Source organism: Anabrus simplex, chromosome 8 (assembly GCF_040414725.1).
Source record: "Anabrus simplex isolate iqAnaSimp1 chromosome 8, ASM4041472v1, whole genome shotgun sequence".
In the NCBI taxonomy this organism is placed as follows: Eukaryota; Metazoa; Arthropoda; class Insecta; order Orthoptera; family Tettigoniidae; genus Anabrus; species Anabrus simplex.
Genome location: NC_090272.1, coordinates 130387297 through 130412041, shown reverse-complemented (window position 1 = coordinate 130412041; position 24745 = coordinate 130387297). Strand labels below are relative to the sequence as shown.

General features: G+C 39.3%; 1 protein-coding gene across 4 annotated transcripts in view; it reads right to left on the bottom strand.

Moving 5' to 3' along the window:
* The window catches only part of LOC136878888 (gastrula zinc finger protein XlCGF26.1), a 222971-nt gene that overhangs the window by 148939 nt on the left and 49287 nt on the right, over positions 1-24745 (bottom strand). For all 4 annotated transcript variants that reach the window (XM_067152466.2, XM_068228849.1, XM_068228850.1 and 1 more), the window contains exons 5-6: positions 3190-3259; positions 1974-2065 (exon numbers count right to left, since the gene is read on the bottom strand). In XM_067152466.2, the coding sequence (XP_067008567.2) occupies positions 1974-2065; positions 3190-3259 (162 nt within the window). The remainder of the gene's footprint in view (positions 1-1973; positions 2066-3189; positions 3260-24745) is intronic.

Sequence of the window (24745 nt, the reverse complement as noted above, 5' to 3'; positions counted from 1 at the left end):
AACAACTAAAACTAGGTTAAAACTTGTCTCCTAAAACTGCTAAAATACGGTAACGGGTTACACTAGTCTCACATTCAGATGCCGCGGCCGCCTAGAACTTGCCGTACGCTACGTTGAGTAACACTCCGCTACTACGCCCATTTATGTGATGTTTATGAGATTCTGGTTTAACACTGCATCTTCGAGTAGGTCCCAATCACTACGGCAAAAGAAACTAACAGACTTTGTAAAGATAAACGCGCAGTGATTGATGGTTTATGATGTGTAATTATGTTTACATTAAGTTATTCTAGTAAAATATGACTAATAAAGTGCAAGTAAGTCTTCATTCTATAATATGTTCTTTCATTTCAATAAGGAGAACTTTTTTTTAATTGAATATTTCAGTTCGGATTAACCGGACTTTCGGATTAACAGGGTTCAGATTAACGGGACTCTAGTGTAGTTTAATAATATTGACCTGGCAACCTGTCAAACATTAATGCAAGATCCTGGCCTTTCTCCTTCATGTTTTTGCCCTCCACGCTTCGTATTTTGTGCTACTGCCCTTACGATAAGTATTGTGTTTGTTTCCATTTTGTTGTTTGTGCATTTGCATTGTTTTCTCCGTGTATATCTTGGTGAGGTTGCATTTATTAGTATGACCAATGCTCTAATGCACATATACTTGGTTCACGTTGTTTCCGACCACCCTGTATAATCACGGACACGTAGGCAAAGGGATTAGTGTGGCAGTTGTGTCGTGCCCAGGTGCGTGCCCAGGTGCGTGCCTCACATGCGGCCACGTGAACTACAGCGACGTTATTGCTGAATGCGTTCAAATAGGACCAACAGTTGTGTCGTGCCCAGGTGCGTGCCTCACATGCGGCCACGTGAACTACAGCGACGTTATTACTGAATGCGTTCAAATAGGACCAACACGGTCTTGTTCTGTTCTTAGCTGCGGAAGGACAAACACCGGTGGACATCAATCAGAGAATGAAGACCGTGTAAGGGACAGGATGTCTGTCAAAAACCACTATTGTAGAACGGTGCACCAAGTTCTGTGCAAGTCGCGTTTTGACACAAGACGCCGACGATCCGGGAGACCAGCCTCATCCGTTACGGACTCAAGTGGGAGATACTCTAACACGTGCCCTATAGTACTGATCTCTCCCCACACAATTATCGTGCATTCAGTCCCCTCAAAAAGGCCTTGAAGTGCCAACACTTCCTGTCGGACAAGGATGTGCAGCAGGTGGTTAAGAACATCTTCACACAGCAGTACACGGTGTTTTACCACACAGGGATCTCCAACCTGGTGTGTCGGTGGGATGAGTGCTGCAATGTTCACGATGGCTCTGCCTGATTGGCATCCCGATTCAGGACTGTAAGGCTGTCAAACAGGAACTTTTTAATCGCCCCTCATATAACCCAGACATACTTTACATCAGAGTAACCTTTAGTGGGATTCATTAAGTGGCTACAAAAGTAAGTATGTAATGTTGTTAAACATAGGCCTTGTCTGAGAATTCATTCTTTATAAATAATTAAATCCATTGATCATTCACAATTTTTTATTGAATTTTCTTCACAACGAGTTCAGAGTCTAGCTCCCATCATCAAGTGGCGAAAGGATGACATTCAATTATTGCTCAATCGATAGCCTACACAATTGCTCCCAAAGAAAATTCAATTTAAAAAATGTGTCTGATAACTGATTTAATTAATTTATAAAGAATGATATACTGTGTTTTCAATTAATTTAGTAGCGTGTAGAGGGGCGGGGTAATTTTCCACACGTGTGTGATAGTTGAAGCAGTTCTAAATGGGTTCTGGATTTTCAAGTAAGAGAATTCTCAGTTGTATTTAACAGGTGCTGGATCACGTTGTCCCTTCATCTTTTATTCAAGTGAACTCCAGTGTACAGAAATAAAATTTGCTTGGATTAAAGAGCAGGGAAGGCATAACGAAAGGTACTGTTATTTCCTCACCTGCATCATGTGTTCTTTACAGTCTTCCAAGCTAGCAAAGCCCTGAGAACACTGGCCACATAGAAATACTAGGCGTTCACTCACCGGCATATCTGAAAGAGAACTAATTATCCTTAATGAAGAAGTATGTGATTTTAAACCAAGCAGAAATTACAGAAACACATGTCCTCCATAATACCTAAACCAGCTATTCACTCAATTACAAATTTATTGACCAAACATTACTCCAAAAAAGAGAAGGCAGCTAAACAACTCAACAAAAAGCTAGAATATGGTTGTAAATGGGCTTTGGATTATCACATACAAGAATTCTCATTGGTATTTAACAGATTCTAGATAATGTTCTCCTTCAATCTTTTATTTCTGCAAATTCAAGTGTACAGAAACAAAATTTGCTTGGATTGAGATACCTCATGCTTAAACTGGTATTCTAAATTTTAGTTGAGGCAGGTCTAAAAACACTTGAATATTTAGTATTCATGCATGATTTCATTTGCCCACATTTTGTATTTGATTTGAGATGGCAGTTAAAATAGAATGGGTGTGGTAGTGCAGAAAATGAATAGGCTATTTTGTAATTTCTTAAACCAATGAATAGTTTGGACAGATCCTTGAGCAGAATTTGAATGTGAGTGGTGACCTCACAAAAATGATTCTCCTTAAATGTTAGGCTGCACACATAAGACATAAGTGCATTTTAACACATGAAACAGTCTTATAGCCAGGCCAATACAGTAAGTAAGTAATTAAAGTATGCATGCATGTATGTGACCCTAGAGAGAGAGAGAGACAGAGAGAGTTATTAAAGAACTAAATCATCAGTCCTCCAGTGAGGGTGACCATTCACATCCAGAATGCAGTCAGGTTACAATTTCAATAAACTTTTAAAAACATCAAAAAGTGGAAATTTAATTGTTAATTCTGTTATTAATTTCTTTATTCCAGTGGGAGTGGGGGAGGAATGTTAATCACGTTCTCAGGTATAGATGGAAATGAATTATTTGTGGCGACTCCCTCCGTATCTGTATTACTATTTTTTTTCTATTTCACAGAATGGAACTTTCAAATTTTGTAGTAACTTCAATAAATATTTCTTGGAATTGATTTATCCTGTCCAGTAAATATCTGGAAAATTTTTCAAATGTCCTTTTATGAAAACTACAGGAAGATAACCAACAAGTCAAGAGTACAAGTATTAGTATAATCAAACATTCACCATTAGTTCCAGCAACTTCCCTCACAGAAAGTTCACTGATGTCCGACGATGTGCTGCCTCCAGTCTTTGCCTGAAACATAAATACATGACTACATAAAAAGTACACAGCAGTAATTTCTAAAAACTGCAGGTATACAGAATACAAAGGGACATGTTCATAATTAAGGTCCAACCAACAAGTAACTGATAAGTAAATGCACACTTACCATTCATATGACCTTAGAAGGAAACAAAGTCTAAAGGCTTGGATTTTAAGACTCTATGCATGCAAGATGCATAAACACTCAGCACATATTCAAATAACAGGAGCTATGGTAAAGAGATTTTGAAGTTGCGTAGTGCACAGTCTGCAGAGCTTCGCAGAGATACCTCGCTGTGTAGCATCACACAGATTTGTCCCACTATATTTGTGAGGTGTGAGGATGTGGCAAGTGATTTCTATTCTGCACTGAGAATCAAGACGAGTTTTACTGACGAGATAGATGAGAAACTGATTAAACAAGTCTCATTTCACTAAGTGATTTGTTTTTCTACTTTTTTTGTTATCAGCTCCTTGCTAATATCTTTCATGAAATGCAGAATCCTGTGGAAAAGGTCTCTTGAGACTGGAAAGTAATTTCTGAATTTAATTTTAGTGTTTATTAGTGGATAGTGTTTAACAAGAATACGGAAGGCTCTCTTGGTTTCCTATTATGGAAGACATCACTCTCTTCCCCACCAAAACCCCATGGATATGGGCAGTAGAATACCTCCACGGTATATCCTGCATGTCATAAGAGGTAACTAAAACTGGTAAACCACCTGACATATACATATCACACCCCCGCACAGTATTTTTTACATACATACATAAATACATAATCATTATAGCCCGTTATCCCTTTCAGCGTTCAGTCTGCAAGCCTCTGTGAATTTACAAAACGTCGCCACAATCCTCTATTTGCAACTAGTGCTGTGGCCTCATTTAGTTCTATACCTCCTATCTTTAAATAATTAGAAAATGAGTCTAAACACCGTCTTGGTCTCCCTCTAGTTCTCTTACCCTCTATAACAGAGTCCAGCCGGAAAACAGAGCCGCTTTATGTGTACAGCTTCACCCATCAAGTTCGTTCCTAAATAAACCTTTATCTCCTCATTCCGAGTACCCTCCTGTCATTGTTCCCACCTGTTTGTACAGCAATCATTCTCGCTACTTTCATGTCTGTTACTTCTAACTTGTGAAGAAGATATCCTGAATCCACCCAGCTTTTGCTCCCATAAAGCAAAGTTACTCTGAAAACAGACCAATGTAAAGATAGTCTCTTCCGAGAACTGACTTCCTTCTTACAGAACACTACTGATCGCAACTGCAAGCTCACTGCATTAGCTTTACTACACCTTGATTCAATCTCACTATATTACTATCCTGGGAGAACACACAACCTAAATACTTGAAATTATCTACCAGTTCCAGCGTTGTATCACCAATCTGACATTCAATTCCGTTGAATTTCTTACCTACTGGCATCAATTTAGTCTTCGAAAAGCTAATTTTCATACCATACTCATTGCACCTATTTTCAAGTTCCAAGATGTTAGACTGCAGGCTTTCAACACAATCTGCCATTAAGACCAAGTCATCAGCATAGGCCAGACAGCTTACTACATTTCCACCTAAACTGAATCCCTCACTGCCACTTTATACCTTTCAGTAGATGATCCATGTAAACTACGAACAGCAAAGGTGAAAGATTATAGCCTTGTCTAACCCCTGTAAGTAAAGTCCTCTCCGTGTAAGGACGTACCCTAAGGGTGCAACCTTACCCTTTCTCCCCTGTAATATTAAGATATTGATTTATGGTTACTTTTCTTGCTGTTGGGTCTTTTTCAGTGTCGGTAACCATACAGTTTAGGGACCCTACTTGCCGATACGACGTCTTACATTTACCGTTAATCTGGCACGTTGGCAACGTTCAATCACTGCTCTAGCGTGAAGTGCATGTTGCCACCGCATCGCCGTTAAAGTCACTAGTGATACATTTGCGAGAATATTTAAAGCATATTTTCTTTTTCTGTGGGATTGTAAATCTATTTGGCTAATACCAGGTAAGTAGGATTGTGGCATGTTCGGATAATGCATTTAATAACATAGTTTGTTTGAAATGATGAAAGTGCTCAAATACGTCAGTCTCATGTCTAGATCTACCGGTACATGAAATAACTCTTGCGGGACGAAATTTTGGCAGTAGAACTTATAACATTATTATTTTCAAATCCACAGTGAACTTGAAAGCTGACCTAAATTCTGTTCACGGAGCTTGGCACATTAGTATTCCTATATGTTTCCTGATAAGCTTGAAGATATAACCAGCCTGCAGGCTGAAAATATGCCCAATAATCTCTCTCCTTACTGGTTACCGGTATTGAAGAGAGAAGGAAATATTCGCGCAAAAGAAAGGGAAGTCATTGGATGTCTGGAACTTTCGAAAATCACACTGCGAAGACTTATTAAATAAATTGCATCATTTAACACGCCCCTCTTTTCAAGAATATGGTTATAGTACGCCTACTGTATATCAAAATAAAGACAGATAATTTAAGTGAGAAAGTGTGTTTATTTCCTTAATTCCTCATTGAGGAGATATTCATAATTATCTTGATTTATTTCATCTTATCTTTTATCATTTACTAGGGTAGGGAAACATTCATTATCGGTGTTTACATTGAGGTTAGTTTGTTATGGTTATGTCTGATGATTTTAATATGTAACCAGGCAGGTTGGCAGCAGTGATCAGCCATTACAAAAAAGAGAAAAGAAGAGCATCGGGCGGCGATATTTACTTTCTGGGGTATTTCCTTACGTGGCAATTACTATACCCTGAACCAAGAACTCATTCTACCATCAATTCTCACTGAAGCCCAATTGTCAACGTAAATGCCTTTGATTGATTTTAATAATTGTTACAAGTGAACTATGTAGGATGAGTGGAATGTAATTTTTTTAAAGACTTTATTGGCGAAGTACCATATAATGTTTCATTTATCATGACCTAACCTGTACTGTTATTTGTAGAGCATAAGATATTTTAATGACCTAACCTGTACTGTATAATGTTGTAACATAGGCATTTGTAAATAGTAGAATTCTGTCTATAGTTCCTGGAAAGATCTAGAAAGTTGCATAACTTTTGTACTGGGTGTGTTACTTTGTTGGTATGTGTTCTAGAAAGTGTGTTCTGTTTATTCTGGAAAAATACGACTTTCGCGATCGTGTGTATTCTAGAATGTTAGTCTAAGTTCTCGATCGAAAGTAAGGTTGTGATTGGTGAGTCTAGGTGGCGATAGGGAACACATGCACGCTGATTGGTTGCCTCCAAGGCCAGTAATTCCTATATATAGTGAGCGAGGTAGTGTTCGAAAAAATTCTGTAACCTGAATTCTGTCGGTCTCGGTTATCTGTCTGCGAGCACCCTATCTGGATGTCGTCCCTCCGGTTTTCGGGATGGCACACTCCTCGGGTAAGCACTCTTGAATTCCGTTCCTGCTAAAAATTCCGTAATGTTCCGATTTGGTTTTCATACAGGAGTCTGCCCTAACCTCGCCTAGATTCACCAAATTAGTTACTTATGACGCCTTAGTTTTTCTGCTAGACTTACCTGTTCGTTTTCCGAGGCATTCCCGTTTTGTTTCACTAAAATATGTATATTGTAGTTTAATAGTATTTCCCTTGGGGTTTGCCTCTCATAGTTTTGTATCACTTTAGGTACGGTACACTAGATTTTGGATAACCTGTAAATTGCATTGTATTACTGCACTGGTAACTAGATATACAGCTGATTTGTAATTTGAATTTACACTGCTACGAACAACCTATGTATATCACTGAACTTATAGCTCATAACTTGGAATGTATATGTAGAATTATCTTGTAAATAATATTTTTAAAACTAAGGATCACGGTGATTCTTTTCGGAATCCGCTATCTAAGCCATGTCCATGCCTTTGGTAGGTTCCCAGCCCTTCCATCTTCCCTTTTTGTCGTTCACTAGTTGGCCCTACTGATAGTTACGTACTTGTTTTGTTGGACATCTGTGTATGCTAGCTACTGTTTTTCAGAGTGTGTAGTGTTTACTTATATTGTGTATTGTGCTCTTACCCTCCCTTTTAACTGTATTTGTGCCTTGTTTAGTGTTACCACTGTAGTAGAGGTAACAATAATCTATCCTTAATTCCATAGTCCCCCAGTATGGCAAACATCTTTACCTTTGGTACCCTGTCATAAGCTTTCTCTAGATCTACTAAACATCAACAGAACTGTCTATTCCTCTCGTAGCATTTTTCAATTACCTGCCGCATACTGAAAATCTGATCCTAACAGCCCCTCTGTGGTCTGAAACCACACTGGTTTTCAACCAACTTCCTCTCAAACCTCCCTTCCAAGATGCCAGTGAATACTTTGCCTGGTATACTATCAGTGAGATACCTCGATAGTTGCTGCGATCCTTGTTCCCTTGCTTATAGATAGGTGCAATTACTCCTTTGTCCAATCTGAGGGTACCTTACCAACACTCCATGCTAATCTTACTACTTCAAGAAGCAATTTCATCCCTGCCTTCCCACTATATTACACCATTTCAGGTATAATTCCATCTATTCCTGCAGCTTTATGAAAATGGAGTTTATTTACCATCCTTTCCACTTCCTCAAGCGTAATTTCACCACCATTATTCTCCTCCGCAATGAAAATTTTTTCCTTTTACGCTGAGATTCCCAGTGATTCCCTGGGATCTATTATGAGTTCACCTGAATTACCCAAAACACTGTTTATTTCCTTTTTCCATGCCTTCCTAAGATTCTTTATTACTGTCCAGAAAGGATTCCCTGCTGCTTGACCTAGTCTTTCCAGTTTACTACCAAATTCTTCCCAAGACTTCTTTTCGGATTCAACAACTATTTGTTTTGCTCTGTTTCTTTCATCTGCGTACAATTCCCTGCCTGCATTGGCCCTAGTTTGGAGTCCTTTCTGATAAGCCTTCTTTTTACATTTACAAGCTGCTCTCAATTTATCATTCAACCAAAACAACTAAGGTTAAGCCGAATGGAGAATCCTACCATCCAATACTTACTTGTTTCTTTTTATTGCTAGTCTATGTAAGTGTATAACATAATCCAGCTTAAAATCTAATTACAATATTAAAAAGTACAGGTTTCATTCCTAATATGGAACATCTTCAGCTCAAAAGATACAACAATTGGCATAAACAAATAAATCACTTATGATGATAATAATAAGATGATAACCTCAGCTGAACTAGAAATGCTTAACAAATTAGTCATACAGACGTCATCATTACCATCATCTTGTTCACTGTTATTAACATGGTGTTTTGTCCTAATTTGGCATTTACAATCACAGGCAAACTTTTGAAGAAAGGATGTCGACTTGGAGAAATAAAAGGTAATGAATTCCCTTTCTTCTATTCTGTTATATACAGATTCTCTTGCCCAACAACGGCAAGGGAACTCAATGCACCACCCTGACTTTCTGAGACTTATCGATGTTCGACAGTCAATGTTAAAGTCTGAGATAAAATCTGACGTAAGGAATCTTCTTTTTTCAAAAGCTGGAGAAGTATGTAGGACTTTTAGGATCTTGTAGATAGACTTAAAATTTGTTTAAATACGATGATCGAGGGAAACTCCTAAAGAATAACCAAAGTTGAGGTTGATTTTTAAAGGTAAGGGAAGACGTAAACACAGCGGGACCGGCTGGAAGACTCCCTTCAACATCTAAAAATTTTGAAAATTTGAGTTGATGCCAATACAGGACAAAAATGAGATTTATAAGTTGTCTTTCAACAAAGATGTTTGCTTTTTCCCATCTTTTCACACAGCTGTTTCTACTACAGCATTCCTGTATGCCACCCATTCTCTTTCTATATCCTGAAACTGCTTATTGTCCACTGTTCGAAACTTCTCACTAATGATATCCGTGTACTTCTGTCTAAATTTCTCGCCCTGGAGATTTTCTACCCTTATTCCTTTGCAGACAGATTTCACTTTCTGTATCCTAGGCCTAGAGATACTTAGTTCACTACAGATCAGATATTGGTCTGTATCATAGAAAACCTGTACAATCCTAACAGACTTCCTGAATTCAAAGTCGGTTGAGATATAGTCTAGCCTCCCATGTGTAGCGGTGAATAGCCTCGTGCTTGAAGAATGTATTCGTAACTGCTAAACTCATACTAGCACAGAAGTCCAGCAAACGCTTCCCATTCTCATTAGCTTCCGTATCTTCCCCACATTTACCAATCACCCTTTTGTATCCTTTAGTTCTATTTCCAACTCTCGCACAAGGAGTACAAGGAGGGCCATGACTAAGAATATGTCCGAGATGCCCACTCCCATTCCATAGCAACTGGTATTCCGACTCTCAGGACCATTTACTAGGCCACTCAGCCGTTGCCCATGGTTCACGAACTAGGAAGTGACTACAGTAACCAACACCATGAACCATTATTTATTACAACATATTATATTTATCATAATGCATTATATTTCAGGCATGCAGAGCAGAAGTGGTGTAAGTCCAAAAACATGATTTGGAGAAGAACAGGAATTTGTAAAAATGAAAAATAAAAAGTGTTTATGAGCTACAAATTTTTATTTCTGAGACAGGTACTTATGTAAGCAACAAACATATTTTAATACTAAAAAAATTGAGTTTTAGATTAATTATGCAACTATTACAAAATATTACAATTAAATGAACCTGCAATGGTTCTGCACTAATATGTACAGTCCTTCCAAGTTCTCAGTTGAACTAGAAATGCTTAATTAGTCATACAGACTTCATCATTACCATCATCTTGTTGACTGTTATTAACATGGTGTTTTTGTCCTAATTTGGCGTTTACAATCACAGGCAAACTTTTGAAGAAAGGATGTCGACCTGGAGAAATAACAGGTAATGAATTCCTTTTCTTCTATTCTGTTGTATACAGATTCTCTTGCCCAACAACGGCAAGGGAACTCAATGCACCACCCTGACTCTTTCTGAGACTTATCGAATAAAAATCGATGTCAGAGTTGTGTGATTCTTTAAATTTATTTCTGAAGGACTCTCCCCACTCAAATCATACTTCATTTCCAACCAGTTTATATCCTTTCTGTCAATGGTTCTCTTCTGTTTTGATACAGGATTTTCGAGTAACTGAGTAGATAAGAAATCTTCATGTTGCATGACAGTCACCTAAAATGGCTTTCTTTTACTATATCCACCCAATCATCACAGAAATTTCTCGTTGATGTGCTTTCTTTTCAACTAACCGAAAATCCAAATCATCAGGAAGATAGGAAAGTCCCGATTCAAGAAATTTGTAATCAATAATTTTGGTCTTGTTAAAATTACTTCATAAGACTTACAGCAATTTTAATATTCTGATTTTGTCCTCCACAACAATCCGAATACAAAACAATTCCCCCTTCGGTTTCATCCCACATAAACATGTGGCCATTCTTTATACTGTATGAGTGACAACCAAAATTGTATAGCTGAGACGGGCAACGCTTACCCAGCAGCATTCGAACAGTTTGGTAAATGTTTGATATCCTGGCATCTCGCTGGCCCAGCAGGGGGGGTGATTTGTAAAGGTAGTGGGCTTTAAAACAGAAGTTTTCATTCCACCCAACAGAAATCCTTACAGCTCTGTTGCCAATGCACCTCTTATTAAATAGACATCAGTTTCTTTTCAGTTCAGACAATTCGCACTTGCTTTATTTCTGTTTGAATGTCTTGGAATATTTGTTTGCTTCATTAATATCTGTGAAGTGTACTGCTCTTCACTTAGCTTTATACAATAATGTGGATGCCGTGGGAATCACACCTGCGAATAAATGCATCAGAAGATCCTGAATTAAATTTGCCAGGGCACACGAACGATCCTCAACCGAGCACCAGTAGCAGTGATATTTGACCGAGTAGTACTGGTTCCGTGCCCTCGAGTGATACTCGACCGGGTAGCAAGGGTTCCGTATGCCCAAGAAATACTCAGCCAGGTAGCAGTAGTAGTTCTGTGAAGAAAAGAAAGGCGACTAAAACTTTAAGTAAGCAAAGTCAAAGACTGCTATATAACACATACGAATACGTTATAAAGAACAATGTACGGAAGGGTTATATTTCAGACACAGCTTACATTTTGAAACTTGTTATAGTTGTAAAATATGTAAATTAGTTTTGCCCCCAAAAGTGATTGTGTGTAATATTTAAATAAGAAGACAAACTTTTTAAGATTATTTTGTATTGTAATTGACTGTGTGTAATATTTAACTAAGAAGACAAACGTTCGAAGATTATTTTGTACTGTGAAATTTGTTTATTTTCTATATGAGTTTTAAATTGAAAGTTAAAGGTACATCCATTTTGATACACAAATTGTGAGGCAGGGTGTGCCATGTGTAAGTGGCCTTTTCCTGTAGTTTCCTAACATTCGCTAATATGCGGGTTCAGCAGAAAAGATGTTCTGGAAGCTCCCTGTGATGGCCAAAATAAAGAAGTTCCTTATTGGTCAGTATATTAGCATCTGTAATTGGTGAATGTGGTAATCTGGAGTGTCGTTATTGGTTATCTGTAATCGCACAATTTCCAGTTTTGGGCTCCTCGCGTAAGCAATGGTTTTTGTCTGCATCTTTTCCATCTGACCATCCTTGGGAGTGCACGCGCTCGGGGTCTACCCCGTCTGGGGGTCCCCAGTCTCTTAGGGTAAGCGCTATGTTTTTGCTTTTCAGTTTGTTTAAATTCATTCTTGTGTTTCGACCTATTCTAATCTTATGTAACTTTCTGTGGTAATGTAATTTGTTTTCGCATAACTGAATTTTCCTCTAGATTTCCACATTCGCCAAATTTTAAGTTTACAATGACAGTGCTCTGGAGGACAGTCGAAACAGCTTTTGTGCTTTCAGAGGCAATTCTCTTATCTGGCTTAGCATTCTGTTATTAGTTTAATGTAACTTTCCCTCTTAAATAGCGTATTGCACATCACATTAAATTTGGTTATTCTTTCGAGTGTGCCTCCATTCAATCTGGGTGAACTTCTAAGTCTTGTTATCAGAAGAGCTATGTAATGTTCTATGTATTTTTTAGTTTAGGGTACGTGTGTTTTATTTACAAAAGTTAGCTGGCCGCTGTTATGTTTTAAGTTCGCTTCTGCTTTGTTTTGATTTTGTAAACATTTTCATTTTGTTGATAATTAATAGTTTGAGGGTGATTATCGAGAACCTTTTCTTCCCAATAACGTTATACTTTCCCCACGGACCTCCATAGGGCTCCTTCCACCTTCCACATCCTTCCATAGTTGTCGTTTGTTAGACCTGTAAGTTGCTCCTTCCACCTTCCTCATCCTTCCATATTTGTCGTTTGTTAGACCTGTAAGTTATGTTTACCTTGCATTTGGTTTGATTTTGCGTATTTTAATACGTTATCAGTCGCTGTTAAGCTGCCGCTACATTGATATTTTTCTAATTCATTCATTTTAGTATTATTATTATTTTGTGTACACGCGCTAACATACCACCGTGCTACATTGGTAGCAAAGTGTGGTTATGGAAAAAGGGGAGGTTGGCAATAATCGTTCTCGGCTAACTTTCGTAAAATTATTGTTAAATTTTAATTTTGAATATTTTCCTCAGTGCTTCTTTTATAGGTTGTATTGTTACATGTGCATTCTTAATTCCCGTTTATTTCTGGCGTTTTTTTATGACGTTTGTTTGAGAGAGCTGCCTATTGTCTTTGAGAAGGCATTTGAAAGTGTTCGGTATTTGTCCATCATGCAGAATATGTCTTTTGCTGTTTGTAACCTGTAATTACCTGAATTGTTGGAGGAAATGGTAAATCACTATCTATAACAAATTCTTTCAGTTTCATTGTCAATTTTCATTTTTGTTTTTTGTTTTGTGGTAAGCCTTCTGCTGACCATGTGTTTCCTTAAAGTCATACAGGGTGATTAATTTGAAAATACAGAGCGGAGTGCCGAAGATTAGGCGCACTGGGAAGCGGAGACAGCGAGCGCAGTGCCCACCATGACAAGCAGGCATAGTCGGCTCAAAGAAGCAGCATGATTACGCCTATAGAAACTAAACAAAACTGAACTCGCCGGCTACATAGATGCTCTGGACAAATAAGTAAATGAATAAACAAATAAATCAACTAGGAAATTAAACTGAATTCGCCAGTAACAAATACATATATAAACAAATAAATAAATCAACTAGGAAATTAAACTGAACTCACCAGTATTTACAGACGATGCTGAAAGTGATCTCCTTCAGCTGCAATGCAAGCTTCACATCTTGTAATGAGATTTCCAAACACAATTTTTAGTTCATGGACCGATAGAATGCACAATGGATGATAGGAAAACTTTAAACGGTCCACCTTTTCAATACAAATATGTTATAGTTTATTTATAACATGTATTTGCACTTGGAACTAGTTTCGACGCTGTTTTGCGTCATCATCAGCCAAAATGTGGGAAATAGGCCAGCATGTAGGCATTTATATTACACAAGGCGTTACATTAAACAATACACATCTTACAAGGAGATAAAAACAGGGACGAATATAGAAACAAATGAATCGTTGAGAAAGCAAAAGTTATACATATTAAAAATAACCTTAACCACACATCTTGCAGTGTGAAAGTGTTCTTCTTGAATGATTCCTGAATATAAAACACACGCGCACACATTTCTGAAGAGCCAGCAGGCAGGACAAAGTAAAGTGAAACCTTAAGAGTTCTTCTGAGAAGAGTTCATTTTTTTCTATGTTCCGACTAACTAATGAAGTCTCCCTTGAGTTCCTGATAAACATACACAACAGGAAATTCTCCTTCACTCTCAACAATAGCTATAAAGACCAACGGTAAATTTCATTTTAAATATTGTGCAGAGACGTGAAAGCATGATCTTGAACATGATATAACTCCTTCATTTAACCCAATTTTTTACACAAGGTGTTACATTAAACAATACACATCTTACGAGGAGATAAAAACAGGGACGAATGTAGAAACAAATGCATCATTGAGAAAGCAAAAGTTATACTTATTAAAAATAAGCTTGACCACACAACTTGCAGTGCGAAAATATTTGCCTTGAATTATTCCTGAATACAAAACGCACGCGCACACATTTCTAAAGAGCCAGCAGGCAGGAAAAAGTAAGGTGAAACCTTAAGAGTTCTTCTGGGAAGAGTTCATCATTCTTTCTATGTTCCGACTAAATAATGAAGTCTCCCTTGAGTTCCTGATAAACATACACAACAGGAAATTCTCCTTAACTCTCAACAATAGCTATAAAAGACCAACGGTAAATTGTATTTTAAATACTGTGCAGAGATGTGGAAGCATGATCTTGAAAATGATATAACTTCTTCATTTAACCACCTTTGAAAGTCTCTCTCTATATTACATAGCTTCATTAACACACCATTCTGTAGATGCACAAAATAATCTTGTAATCTTCACAGGTCCGGTATTCAGCTCCCTCCATATCACTGTATTTTAAACAACATAGAAATGATCTGGTCTTAACTGAAGTCACATGTTAGGACGCACCATTAAGACAGAAGAGAAGTACATGAGACACGACACAGATAGCAACCAAGATAGATTTGTGAGATTCACCTAGTAATGACGAGGACAACGAACAGAGGTAAGGTAAATACTGCATTTTTTAAAATAGCTACATTTGTTGGTTATTTTATGTCCGAACTACATACTTCGACGTTTCTTCTTCTTCTTAGTATTTTGGGAGACCTATTTATCCTTCCTTGCTTCCAACATCTGCAACCACCACACGGGTTATTCACAAAACAAAATAATATGCAATATTGGTTTGTACTGTGGTTCATGATCAGGTTTTTATATTTTGTCTTAAGAATAAATTAAATGCTAACATGTTCAAATAATCAACACAAAATATGACAACCATGCTCTTGACAGCGCTTACTTGCCTTTTAAACGACACGTGCCTCTTGTGCCCAAAGGAAAGAAACCAACTGACAACCCTCATTATCACTAGGGCGGGCTAAGTTTGGGATCAGAAGCTGCTGCTGCCTGGGCATATGTTCCCGTCAGGAGTATCATCATCTTCTTTGCATTTTCCCATTTATGTGAGGTCTGCCTTCTTGCAATGTTTCCTACACTTCCATCGATCCATAGCGTCCCGAGGACTGAGTTTAGTGAACCGCATGTCATCTCCCACCCTATACAAACAACGTTTTTGAGGTTGCCCTCAAGGTCAGCGACCCTCCACGTTCAATTGAAGGGCAGTCTTTGCAACTGAGATTTCACTGCTACAGAGTACATGTGCATACCATCACAGACGTGATTCCTCCATTTTCTCTGTGATTGGAGCAATCTTGAATTTCTTTCACAGAGCATCGTCCCTGATGGGGTCTAGTCGAGTCAAGCCACTGGACCACCGCAGCATCCTCATTTCCAATGCATGTACCTGTTCGTGCTTCAATGTTATAGGCCAGCATTCAGATCCATAAAGGCCCACCGGTCTAATCACCGTGCAGTAGACTTTAGATGCAATGGAATTTTCTTGTCACACACGACTCCATGAACTTGGCGCCATTTCATCCATGCGGTGCTGACTCCTGTCTTGACATCAGGAATCGTACTGCAGTCTGAGGTGATGCATGACCCAAGGTATTTGAACTGGGTCACTTTATTAAGTTGAACCCCATCCACAGTGATCGTGCCATCAGTCTGGTCACTGCACTCCAGGTACTCCGTCTTCTTCAGATTTAATTTCACCCCAAATTCTTCAAGACGCATCTTCCACTCTCGTATTTGCTGTTCGAGACCCTCATGTGTCTCGTAAGCTAACATATCATCATCATCATCATCATCATTGTACAGCTCCAGTTTCCCTGGTACTGTTAATGAGCATCTTCCACTTCTTCCTGACCATATACAACTTGTCATGGGGAACATCATCCACTGACCATCCTCTGGTAACTAGATCAACCTTGATCATGTCCATCCATCGGCTTTTAGGTCTTCCTGCAGATCCACCTGTCTTTCCAAATTTATTCTGGCTGTTCTTGTAGGTTCCATCCTCATCACATGCCCATACCACCGTAATCTGGATGTGCCGATTCAGTCTAATAGGGATGTCTTTACTCCAGCTTCTTTCCTCACCTCATTTCTTAACTTGTCCATCTTGGTCTTATGGATGGTGGATCTAAGAAATTTCATCTCGGATGCTTGGAGTCTTCATGAATCTCTTTTTGTGAGGGTGCACGCTTCAATACCATAGGTCAATATTAGTATGAAATAGCTGTTAAACATCATCAGTTTGGCCGGTTTTGAAATCATGTCATCCCATGACATCAACCACACAATATCCATGGATGCCTGGTCTGGATGTCATTTGTGATGGCGTTCATGCCGAGTATGAAGAGCAATGTGGACAAGGCTGATCCTTGATGGACACCAACATTGATTTGGAAGGTATCTGACATCCCTGCTGCACACCGTACTGAACTCGCGGTCTTTCGGTACAGAAGTTTCACCCAGGTGGGATACGCTTCAAGCACACTGTGTAAAATCCGTAATCATTATGGACAATCCGTAATAGTTGGCACCTCTGGGAATGTAAAATTAAAATCTAGTTCCACAAATAACTACATTAAAATCCAGCAAATTCGTAAAATAAATTAGACTTAACATATTTTGTTTCCTAACACAACCTTTTCTCTACATAATTTTTTTTTTTTTATTTTTTTTTATTATTACAATCTGCTTTACGTTGCACCAACATAAATAGGTCTTATGATGATGATGGGTTAGGAAAGACCTAGGAGTGGGGAGAAAGTGGCCGTGGCCTTAAGGTACACCCCCAGCATTTACCTGGTGTGAAAATGGGAAACCATGGAAAAGCATCTTCAGGGCTGCCGACAGTGGGGTTCAAACCCACTATCTCCCAGATGTAAGCTCGCAGCTATGCGTCCCTAACCACACAGCCAACACACTTTTACAACCTATTTAAAATCAACAAGTCTAGTTATATACATGTATTTGCTTTTTACCTTCATTCTGTTCATGTTCAGATGACTTATTCTGACTGCGTGTTTTATACTGTGCCTCTTCAGAACGTTCAGTATCAGTATCTTCACTGTTTACATCCACCTTTTGCAACAGCATGGACTTGCTTCAGTACTCACTGAGAAAAGGAGGGAAATTGTAACAACAGTAGGAAGTGCTGCACCCTGTGAGGAAAAGGGAGAACTATGGACTTACTTTGCCTCTGAAAGACGACGCCTTGTGTACAGACGTGTAACTATCACAAATTTGCCAATTTTGTACTTATAACCACATTTGCTCTGCAAGTCTCATTTAATATTATTATGCACAACAATGCATTAATATATTAGAAACATATTGGATTTTGTTGTTATTTATTTTGTACAGTACAGCAGTTGGGAAATACAGAGCTGTTTACTGTTTATATCATTGGAAACGTTAGGAGTCATGCCTGCGTCAACAACTTGGCCAGAAAGATGACGATATTATGGTATCTATGGACCCAAAATTTCAATTTCAAGGTGTGGCTCATGGAATGACTACACAGGTGATTAACTATGGTAAATCTCTCTCTCCTGATTGGAGAGCCATGGCCCAAGCAGGGAACATCATGAAGAGTTGAAGCAGCAAGGTAGAGATCTATAAGTCGCAGTTGGACCTGATCCGGTGTTCCATTTCCAAACTGATTAACAGTCTCTAGTAAATTAACATAGTCATGGTTCTATCATTAATCCATGGTAGCCTAGTGCTCTAAAGAACCAGAGAAACAAGGAAATGCCATTTGGTCCTTGTTTCAACGACGGTGAAATCCTGACATTAACCTCCCCGCAGTAGAGAGGGGGCAACGACTGCATATAAAAATAATATTTCATATGCAGGCGGCTAACGAATGAAGGGACCGATAATATATATTTCATTACATATTTTGTTATTGGGATTATGTGCAATTTTCAGGACTTTCTACAGTAAGTTTACCTTGGTAGACAATCTATTACCTGTGGGTAGCAATAACTACACAGTCAAGGATAGAAAGTATACATAAATCAAGTGATGTCCGACTCGTTGGCTGAACGGTCAGCGTACTAGCCTTCAGTTCAGAGCGTCCCGGGTTTGATTCCCGGCCGGGTCGGGGATTTTCACCTTAATTGGTTACTTCCAATGGCACGGGGGCTGGGTGTATGTGTTGTTGTCATCATCATTTCATCCCCATCATGACGCGCAGGTCGCCTACAGTCGTCAGATAGAAAGACCTGCACCTGGCAAGCCGAACCCGTCCTGGGATATCCCGGGACTAAAAAAGCCATACGACATTTCATTTTCAATCAAGTGATAAAAAAGGGCAAAGTATTAAGTGAATGAATTCAACTCACGATGCCATGCGTTGTGATGGTACATATATCACACCCTCGCACTGTATTTACAAGTGAGAGATATTAATGACAGTATTGATTCGATCAAAGAAGTCACTCCCATAAGTAAAAGGGTAATGACGATGCGCGTACAATGTGTGAACAAAAGATAATAAGATAATAATTAATGTACATGCCCTCACGAATATCAAAAATAAGAAGGACTTGCAGAAAGTAGAACAATTCTGGTCTAATCTCGAAAAAAATCTTGGCAACAGTCCCCAGAGAAGATACAAAGATATTGCTAGGTGATTTCAATGCATAGATTGGTAGGGAAAAAGAATACCAAAAGACCGTAGGCAAATATGCAGCTCATAAATTCACCAACAAGAATGGCATGAGACTTATTGAGCTCTGTCAACAGAACAACTTGAAGGTAATGTCCACCTCTCTGAGGAACATACATACATACATACATACATACATACATACATACATACATTATCATTATAGACTGTTATGCCTTTCAGCGTTCAGTCTGCAAGCCTCTGAGAATTTACTAAACGTCGCCACAATCCTCGATTTGAAACTAGTGTTGTGGCCTCATGTAGTTCTATACCTCTTATCTTTAAATCGTTAGAAACCGAGTCTAACCATCGTCGTCTTGGTCTAATTCTACTTCTCTTACCCTCCATAACAGAGTCCATTATTCTCCTAGGTAACCTATCCTCCTCCATTCGCCTCACATGACCCCACCATCGAAGCCGGTTTATGCGTACAGCTTCATCCATCAAGTTCATTCCTAAATAAACCTTTATCTCCTCATTCCGAGTACTGTCCTGCCATTGTTCCCACCTGTTTGTACCAGCAATCATTCTTGCTACTTTCATGTCTGTTACTTCTAACTTATGAATAAGATATACTGAGTCCACCCAACTTTCGCTCCCGTAAAGCAAAGCTGGTCTGAAAACAGACCGATGTAAAGATAGTTTCGTCTGGGAGCTGACTTCCTTCTTACAGAATACTGCTGATCGCAACTGCGAGCCAACTGCATTAGCTTTACTACACCTTGATTCAATCTCACTTACTATATTACCATCCTGGGAGAACACACAACCTAAATACTTGAAATTATCGACCTGTTCTAGCTTTGTATCACAAATCTGACATTCAATTCTGTTTAATTTCTTACCTACTGACATCAATTTAGTCTTCGAGAGGCTTATTTTCATACCATACTCATTGCACCTATTTTCAAGTTCCAAGATGTTAGACTGCAGGCTTTCGGCACAGTCTGCCATTAAGACCAAGTCGTCAGCATAGGCCAAACTGCTTACTACATTTCCACCTAACTGAATCCCTCCCTGCCATTTTATACCTTTCAACAAATGATCCATGTAAACTACGAACAGCAAAGGTGAAAGATTACAGCCTTGTCTAAATCCTGAAAGTACCCTGAACCAAGAACTCATTCTACCATCAATTCTCACTGAAGCCCAATTGTCAACATAAATGCCTTTGATTGATTTTAATAATCTACCTTTAATTCCATAGTCCCCCAGTATGGCGAACATCTTTTCCTTCGGTACTCTGTCATATGCTTTCTCTAGATCTACGAAACAAACACAACTGCCTATTCCTCTCGTAGCATTTTTCAATTACCTGGCGCATACTGAAAATCTGATCCTGACAGCCTACCTGTGGTCTGAAACCACATTGCTTTTCATCCAACTTCCTCTCAACGACTGATCGCACCCTGCCTTCCAAGATGCCAGTGAATACTTTGCCTGGTATACTAATCAATGAGATACCTCGATAGTTGTTGCAATCCTTCCTGTTCCCTTGCTTATAGATAGGTGCAATTACTGCTTGTGTCCAATCTGAAGGTACCTTACCAACACTCCACTCTAATTTTACTACTCTATGAAGCCATTTCATCCCTGCCTTATGACTATACTTCACCATTTCAGGTCTAATTTCATCTATTCCTGCTGCCTTATGACAATGGAGTTTATTTACCATCCTTTCCACTTCCTCAAGCATAATTTCACCAACATCATTTTCCTCCTCCCCATGAGCTTGGCTGTTTGCAGCACCACCAGGATGATTTCCTTTTACATTGAGAAGATGTTCAAAATATTCCCTCCACCTCTCCAGTGATTCCCTGGGATCTACTATGAGTTCACCTGAATTACTCAAAACACTGTTCATTTCCTTTTTCCCTCCCTTCCTAAGATTCTTTATTACTGTCCAGAAAGGTTTCCCTGCTGCTTGACCTAGCCTTTCCCGGTTATTACCAAAATCTTCCCATGACTTCTTTTTGGATTCAACAACTATTTGTTTCGCTCTGTTTCTTTCATCTACGTACAAAGCCCTGTCTGCCTCGGCCCTTGCTTGGAGCCATTTCTGATAAGCCTTCTTTTTACGTTTACCGGCTGCTCTCACTTCATCATTCCACCAAGATGTTCGCCTTTTCCCATCTTTACACACAGTTGTTCCTAGGCATTTCCTTGCTGTTTCTACCACAGCATCCCTGTATGCCACCCATTCACTTTCTATATCCTGAACCTGCTTACTGTCTACTGTTCGAAACTTCTCACTAATCATATCCATGTACTTCTGTCTAATTTCCTTGTCCTGGAGATTTTCTACTCTTATTCGTTTGCAGACAGATTTCACTTTCTCTACCCTAGGCCTAGAGATACTTAGTTCACTACAGATCAGATAGTGGTCTGTATCATCAAAAAATCCACGAAAAACTTGTACATTCCTAACAGATTTCCTGAATTCAAAGTCTGTTAAGATATAGTCTACTATGGATCTGGTACCCCTAGCCTCCCATGTGTAGCGGTGAATAGCCTTATGCTTGAAGAATGTATTCATAACAGCTAAACCCATACTAGCACAGAAGTCCAGCAAATGCTTCCCATTCCCATTAGCTTCCATATCTTCCCCACATTTACCAATCACCCTTGCGTATCCTTCAGTTCTATTCCCAACTCTCGCATTGAAATCGCCCATTAGCACTATTCTATCCTTGCTGTTGATCCTGACCACGATGTCACTCAATGCTTCATAAAACTTGTCAACTTCATCCTCATCTGCACCCTCACATGGTGAATACACGGACATAATTCTTGTCCTAATTCCTCCCACTGACAAATCTACCCACATCATTCGCTCATTTACGTGCTTAACAGAAACTATGTTGCGTGCAATGGTATTCCTGATAAAGAGCCCTACCCCAGACTCTACCCTTCCCTTTCTAACACCCGTCAAGTACACTTTATAATCTCCTATCTCTTCCTCATTATCTCCCCTTACCCGAATATCACTAACTCCTAGCACATCCAGATGCATCCTCTTTGCTGACTCAGCCAGTTCTACCTTCTTTCTTCCATAAGCCCCATTAATATTGATAGCTCCCCATCGAATTCCATTTCGTTCGCCAAGTTGTTTCCAAGGAGTCCCTCGCCTGTCAAATGGGAGTGGGACTCCATTACTCCCATAGGTCCGAGGCTTGCTTAAAGTGTTCTGAGCTCGGTTAATTCATGAAGCAGGATGCTGCCCTACTTGCACATAGTCCAAGTGAGGATCTCTCCTCTAACGGGTTATGGACCACCGGTGAATTGTATAGTCCTAGCCGCCTGAGCACAAGGAGGGCCACGACTCAGAATATGTCCGAGATGCCGACTCCCATTCCATAGCAACTGGTATCCTGACTCTCAGGACCACTTACTAGGCCACTCAGCCGTTGCCCATGGTTCACGAACTAGGACGTGACTACAGTAACCCACAAACATGAAGCATCCTCAAAAACAGAAGACCTGGAGATCACCTTTACAATCTCTTGGAGAATATCAGATTGACCATGTAGCCATCACACATCCTGTACAGAAAGAAATTCATGATGTTCAAGTTCGAAGAGGAGCGAATATTGATTCCGACCATTATTTAGTGCGTATCAAAGTGAAATTTACCCCGAAAAGAATCCACTATAAGAAATGTCATCTTAAGAAGTTTGACACGAAAAAGATAAAGGAAACTAACATAAAAGAAGAATGGGAAAAGGAAAAGGCGGACACCTGGCAACAGTTCCATGACAAGATCATTACAAGAGCTAAAGAGACGATTCCATTGAAGAAGAATACGAAACACCCTTGGTGGGACTCTGCATGTGAAGAAGCACTGGAAAAGCGGAAGAGAGCCTTTCAGAAATATAACTGTAAGAAGTCACTCGAGGCTCAACAACGGTATCTTCAGACAAGGAAGGAAACGTCAAAAGTAATCAGGCAAACGAAGAGGAGATACATGAAGGACCAACTGGAATCTATAGAAAAAGATTTCCAAGATCACAATGTGCGAGACTTCTACAGGACTTTCGCAGGAAGAATCCGTGGATACACCCCACAGAATTTATGCTTCCAAAAACAAGACGGAAAACTCGCGCTGTCTAACCAGGATAACTGTAAGGAGTTGGCTTGATATTTCTCTGAATTACTGAATTGCCAGGAGCCAACATTACGATGGCCCAAAGAAACTCCTGTACACGTAAACCCTGAATCTCCACCACCTACCAAAGAAGAAATCCAGAGACACGTCTTCAGGCTCAAAAATAACAGGGCGCCTGGAGAAGATGGCATAGTTGCAGAACTATTAAAGAACATAGGCCCAAATACACTGAAGAATGGAAATGTGCACTTATCCATCCGGTACACAAGAAAGGTGACAAAACCAATGTAAATAACTACAGAGGAATTTCTCTCGTTCAAGTCACCTACAAGATTCTCTCCGCGTCTTCTTCAAAGAGTACAAGAACAGCTTGAACACAAAATTGGAGAATATCAAGCCGGTTTCCGACCTGGGCGGTCCTGTGTTGAACAAATTTTTAACTTGAAGACTATATTGAAATATAGAGCAACCCGAAACTCCCCGATTATTTGTAGTTTCGTTGACTTCAAGAAAGCGTGCGATTCGGTCGATCGACAGTCTCTCTTTAACATCTTAGAAGAACAAGGGCTTGACCCAAAGACATTAAGACTCATCAAGGAAACACTCACAGACACAAAGTCAAAAGTAAATTCATGGGTGAAGTATCGGAGCCCTTTGCCATTAAGACCGGCGTGCGACAGGGTGACGGACTGTCACCACTGCTTTTCAATCTTGTTCTAGACAAAGTCATTCAGGAATGGGAGAAGGAATTAAAAGTTCAGAAGCACTGGAAACCCATTCAACTTGGCCGAAAGAACGATGACATTACGGTCAGTTGTTTAGCTTTCGCAGACGACCTAGCGATACTAACAGACAGTGAAATTTCAGCGATCAAACAGATTGAAATCCTCAAGGAATGCGCTGGGAAAACTGGGCTTAAAATCTCACTCGAGAAGACCAAGTTTATTTGCACTAAATTCGACATTCAGGAATTACAAACAAAATACGGACACATCAAACGAGTTCCATACTTTAAATATCTCGGTGAGATCCTAGAACCAACATGGTTGAAAAAGGAAGCACAGAAAGTTCGATTACAAAAACTCAAAAGAGCATATTAGAGAACCAGTGACATCTACAACAAGAAGTGCATGTTCATACATACAAAAATCAAACATTATAATACGGTGATTAAACCTGAAGTGCTGTATGCAAGTGAAATCTTGGTTCTTAATAATAAAGGTGATCTGGAAAACATCTTGAAGGAGGAAAGGAAGATCTTGAGGAAAATTCTGGACCCAGATAAAAAGGAAGAAGGGTATAGTCTCAAATCACGCAAAGCTACGGAAAGACTGTCTAACCTTGCCGCAGACATCAGGAAACGAAGACTGAAATTCTATGGACATGTTCACAGACTATCGTCTTCAAGGCTAATCCACAAGATTTTGACATACACCGAAAAACTGAAGAACGTACCATGGATACAAGATGTCAAAAATGATCTGGAAAAGGCCCAGATAGAACCATCAGAAATAGTGGACAGAAACATTTACCGTCACAAGATACATAGATGGGTAGTAAAGCCAGAGAATGAAGTCCCTAAAAGATCGGGAACTAAGTGGTCAGAAGAAAGAAAACAGGCACACAGCGAAAGAATGAAAGCAATATGGTCTGTTAGAAAGGCGAATCATAAATGTAATG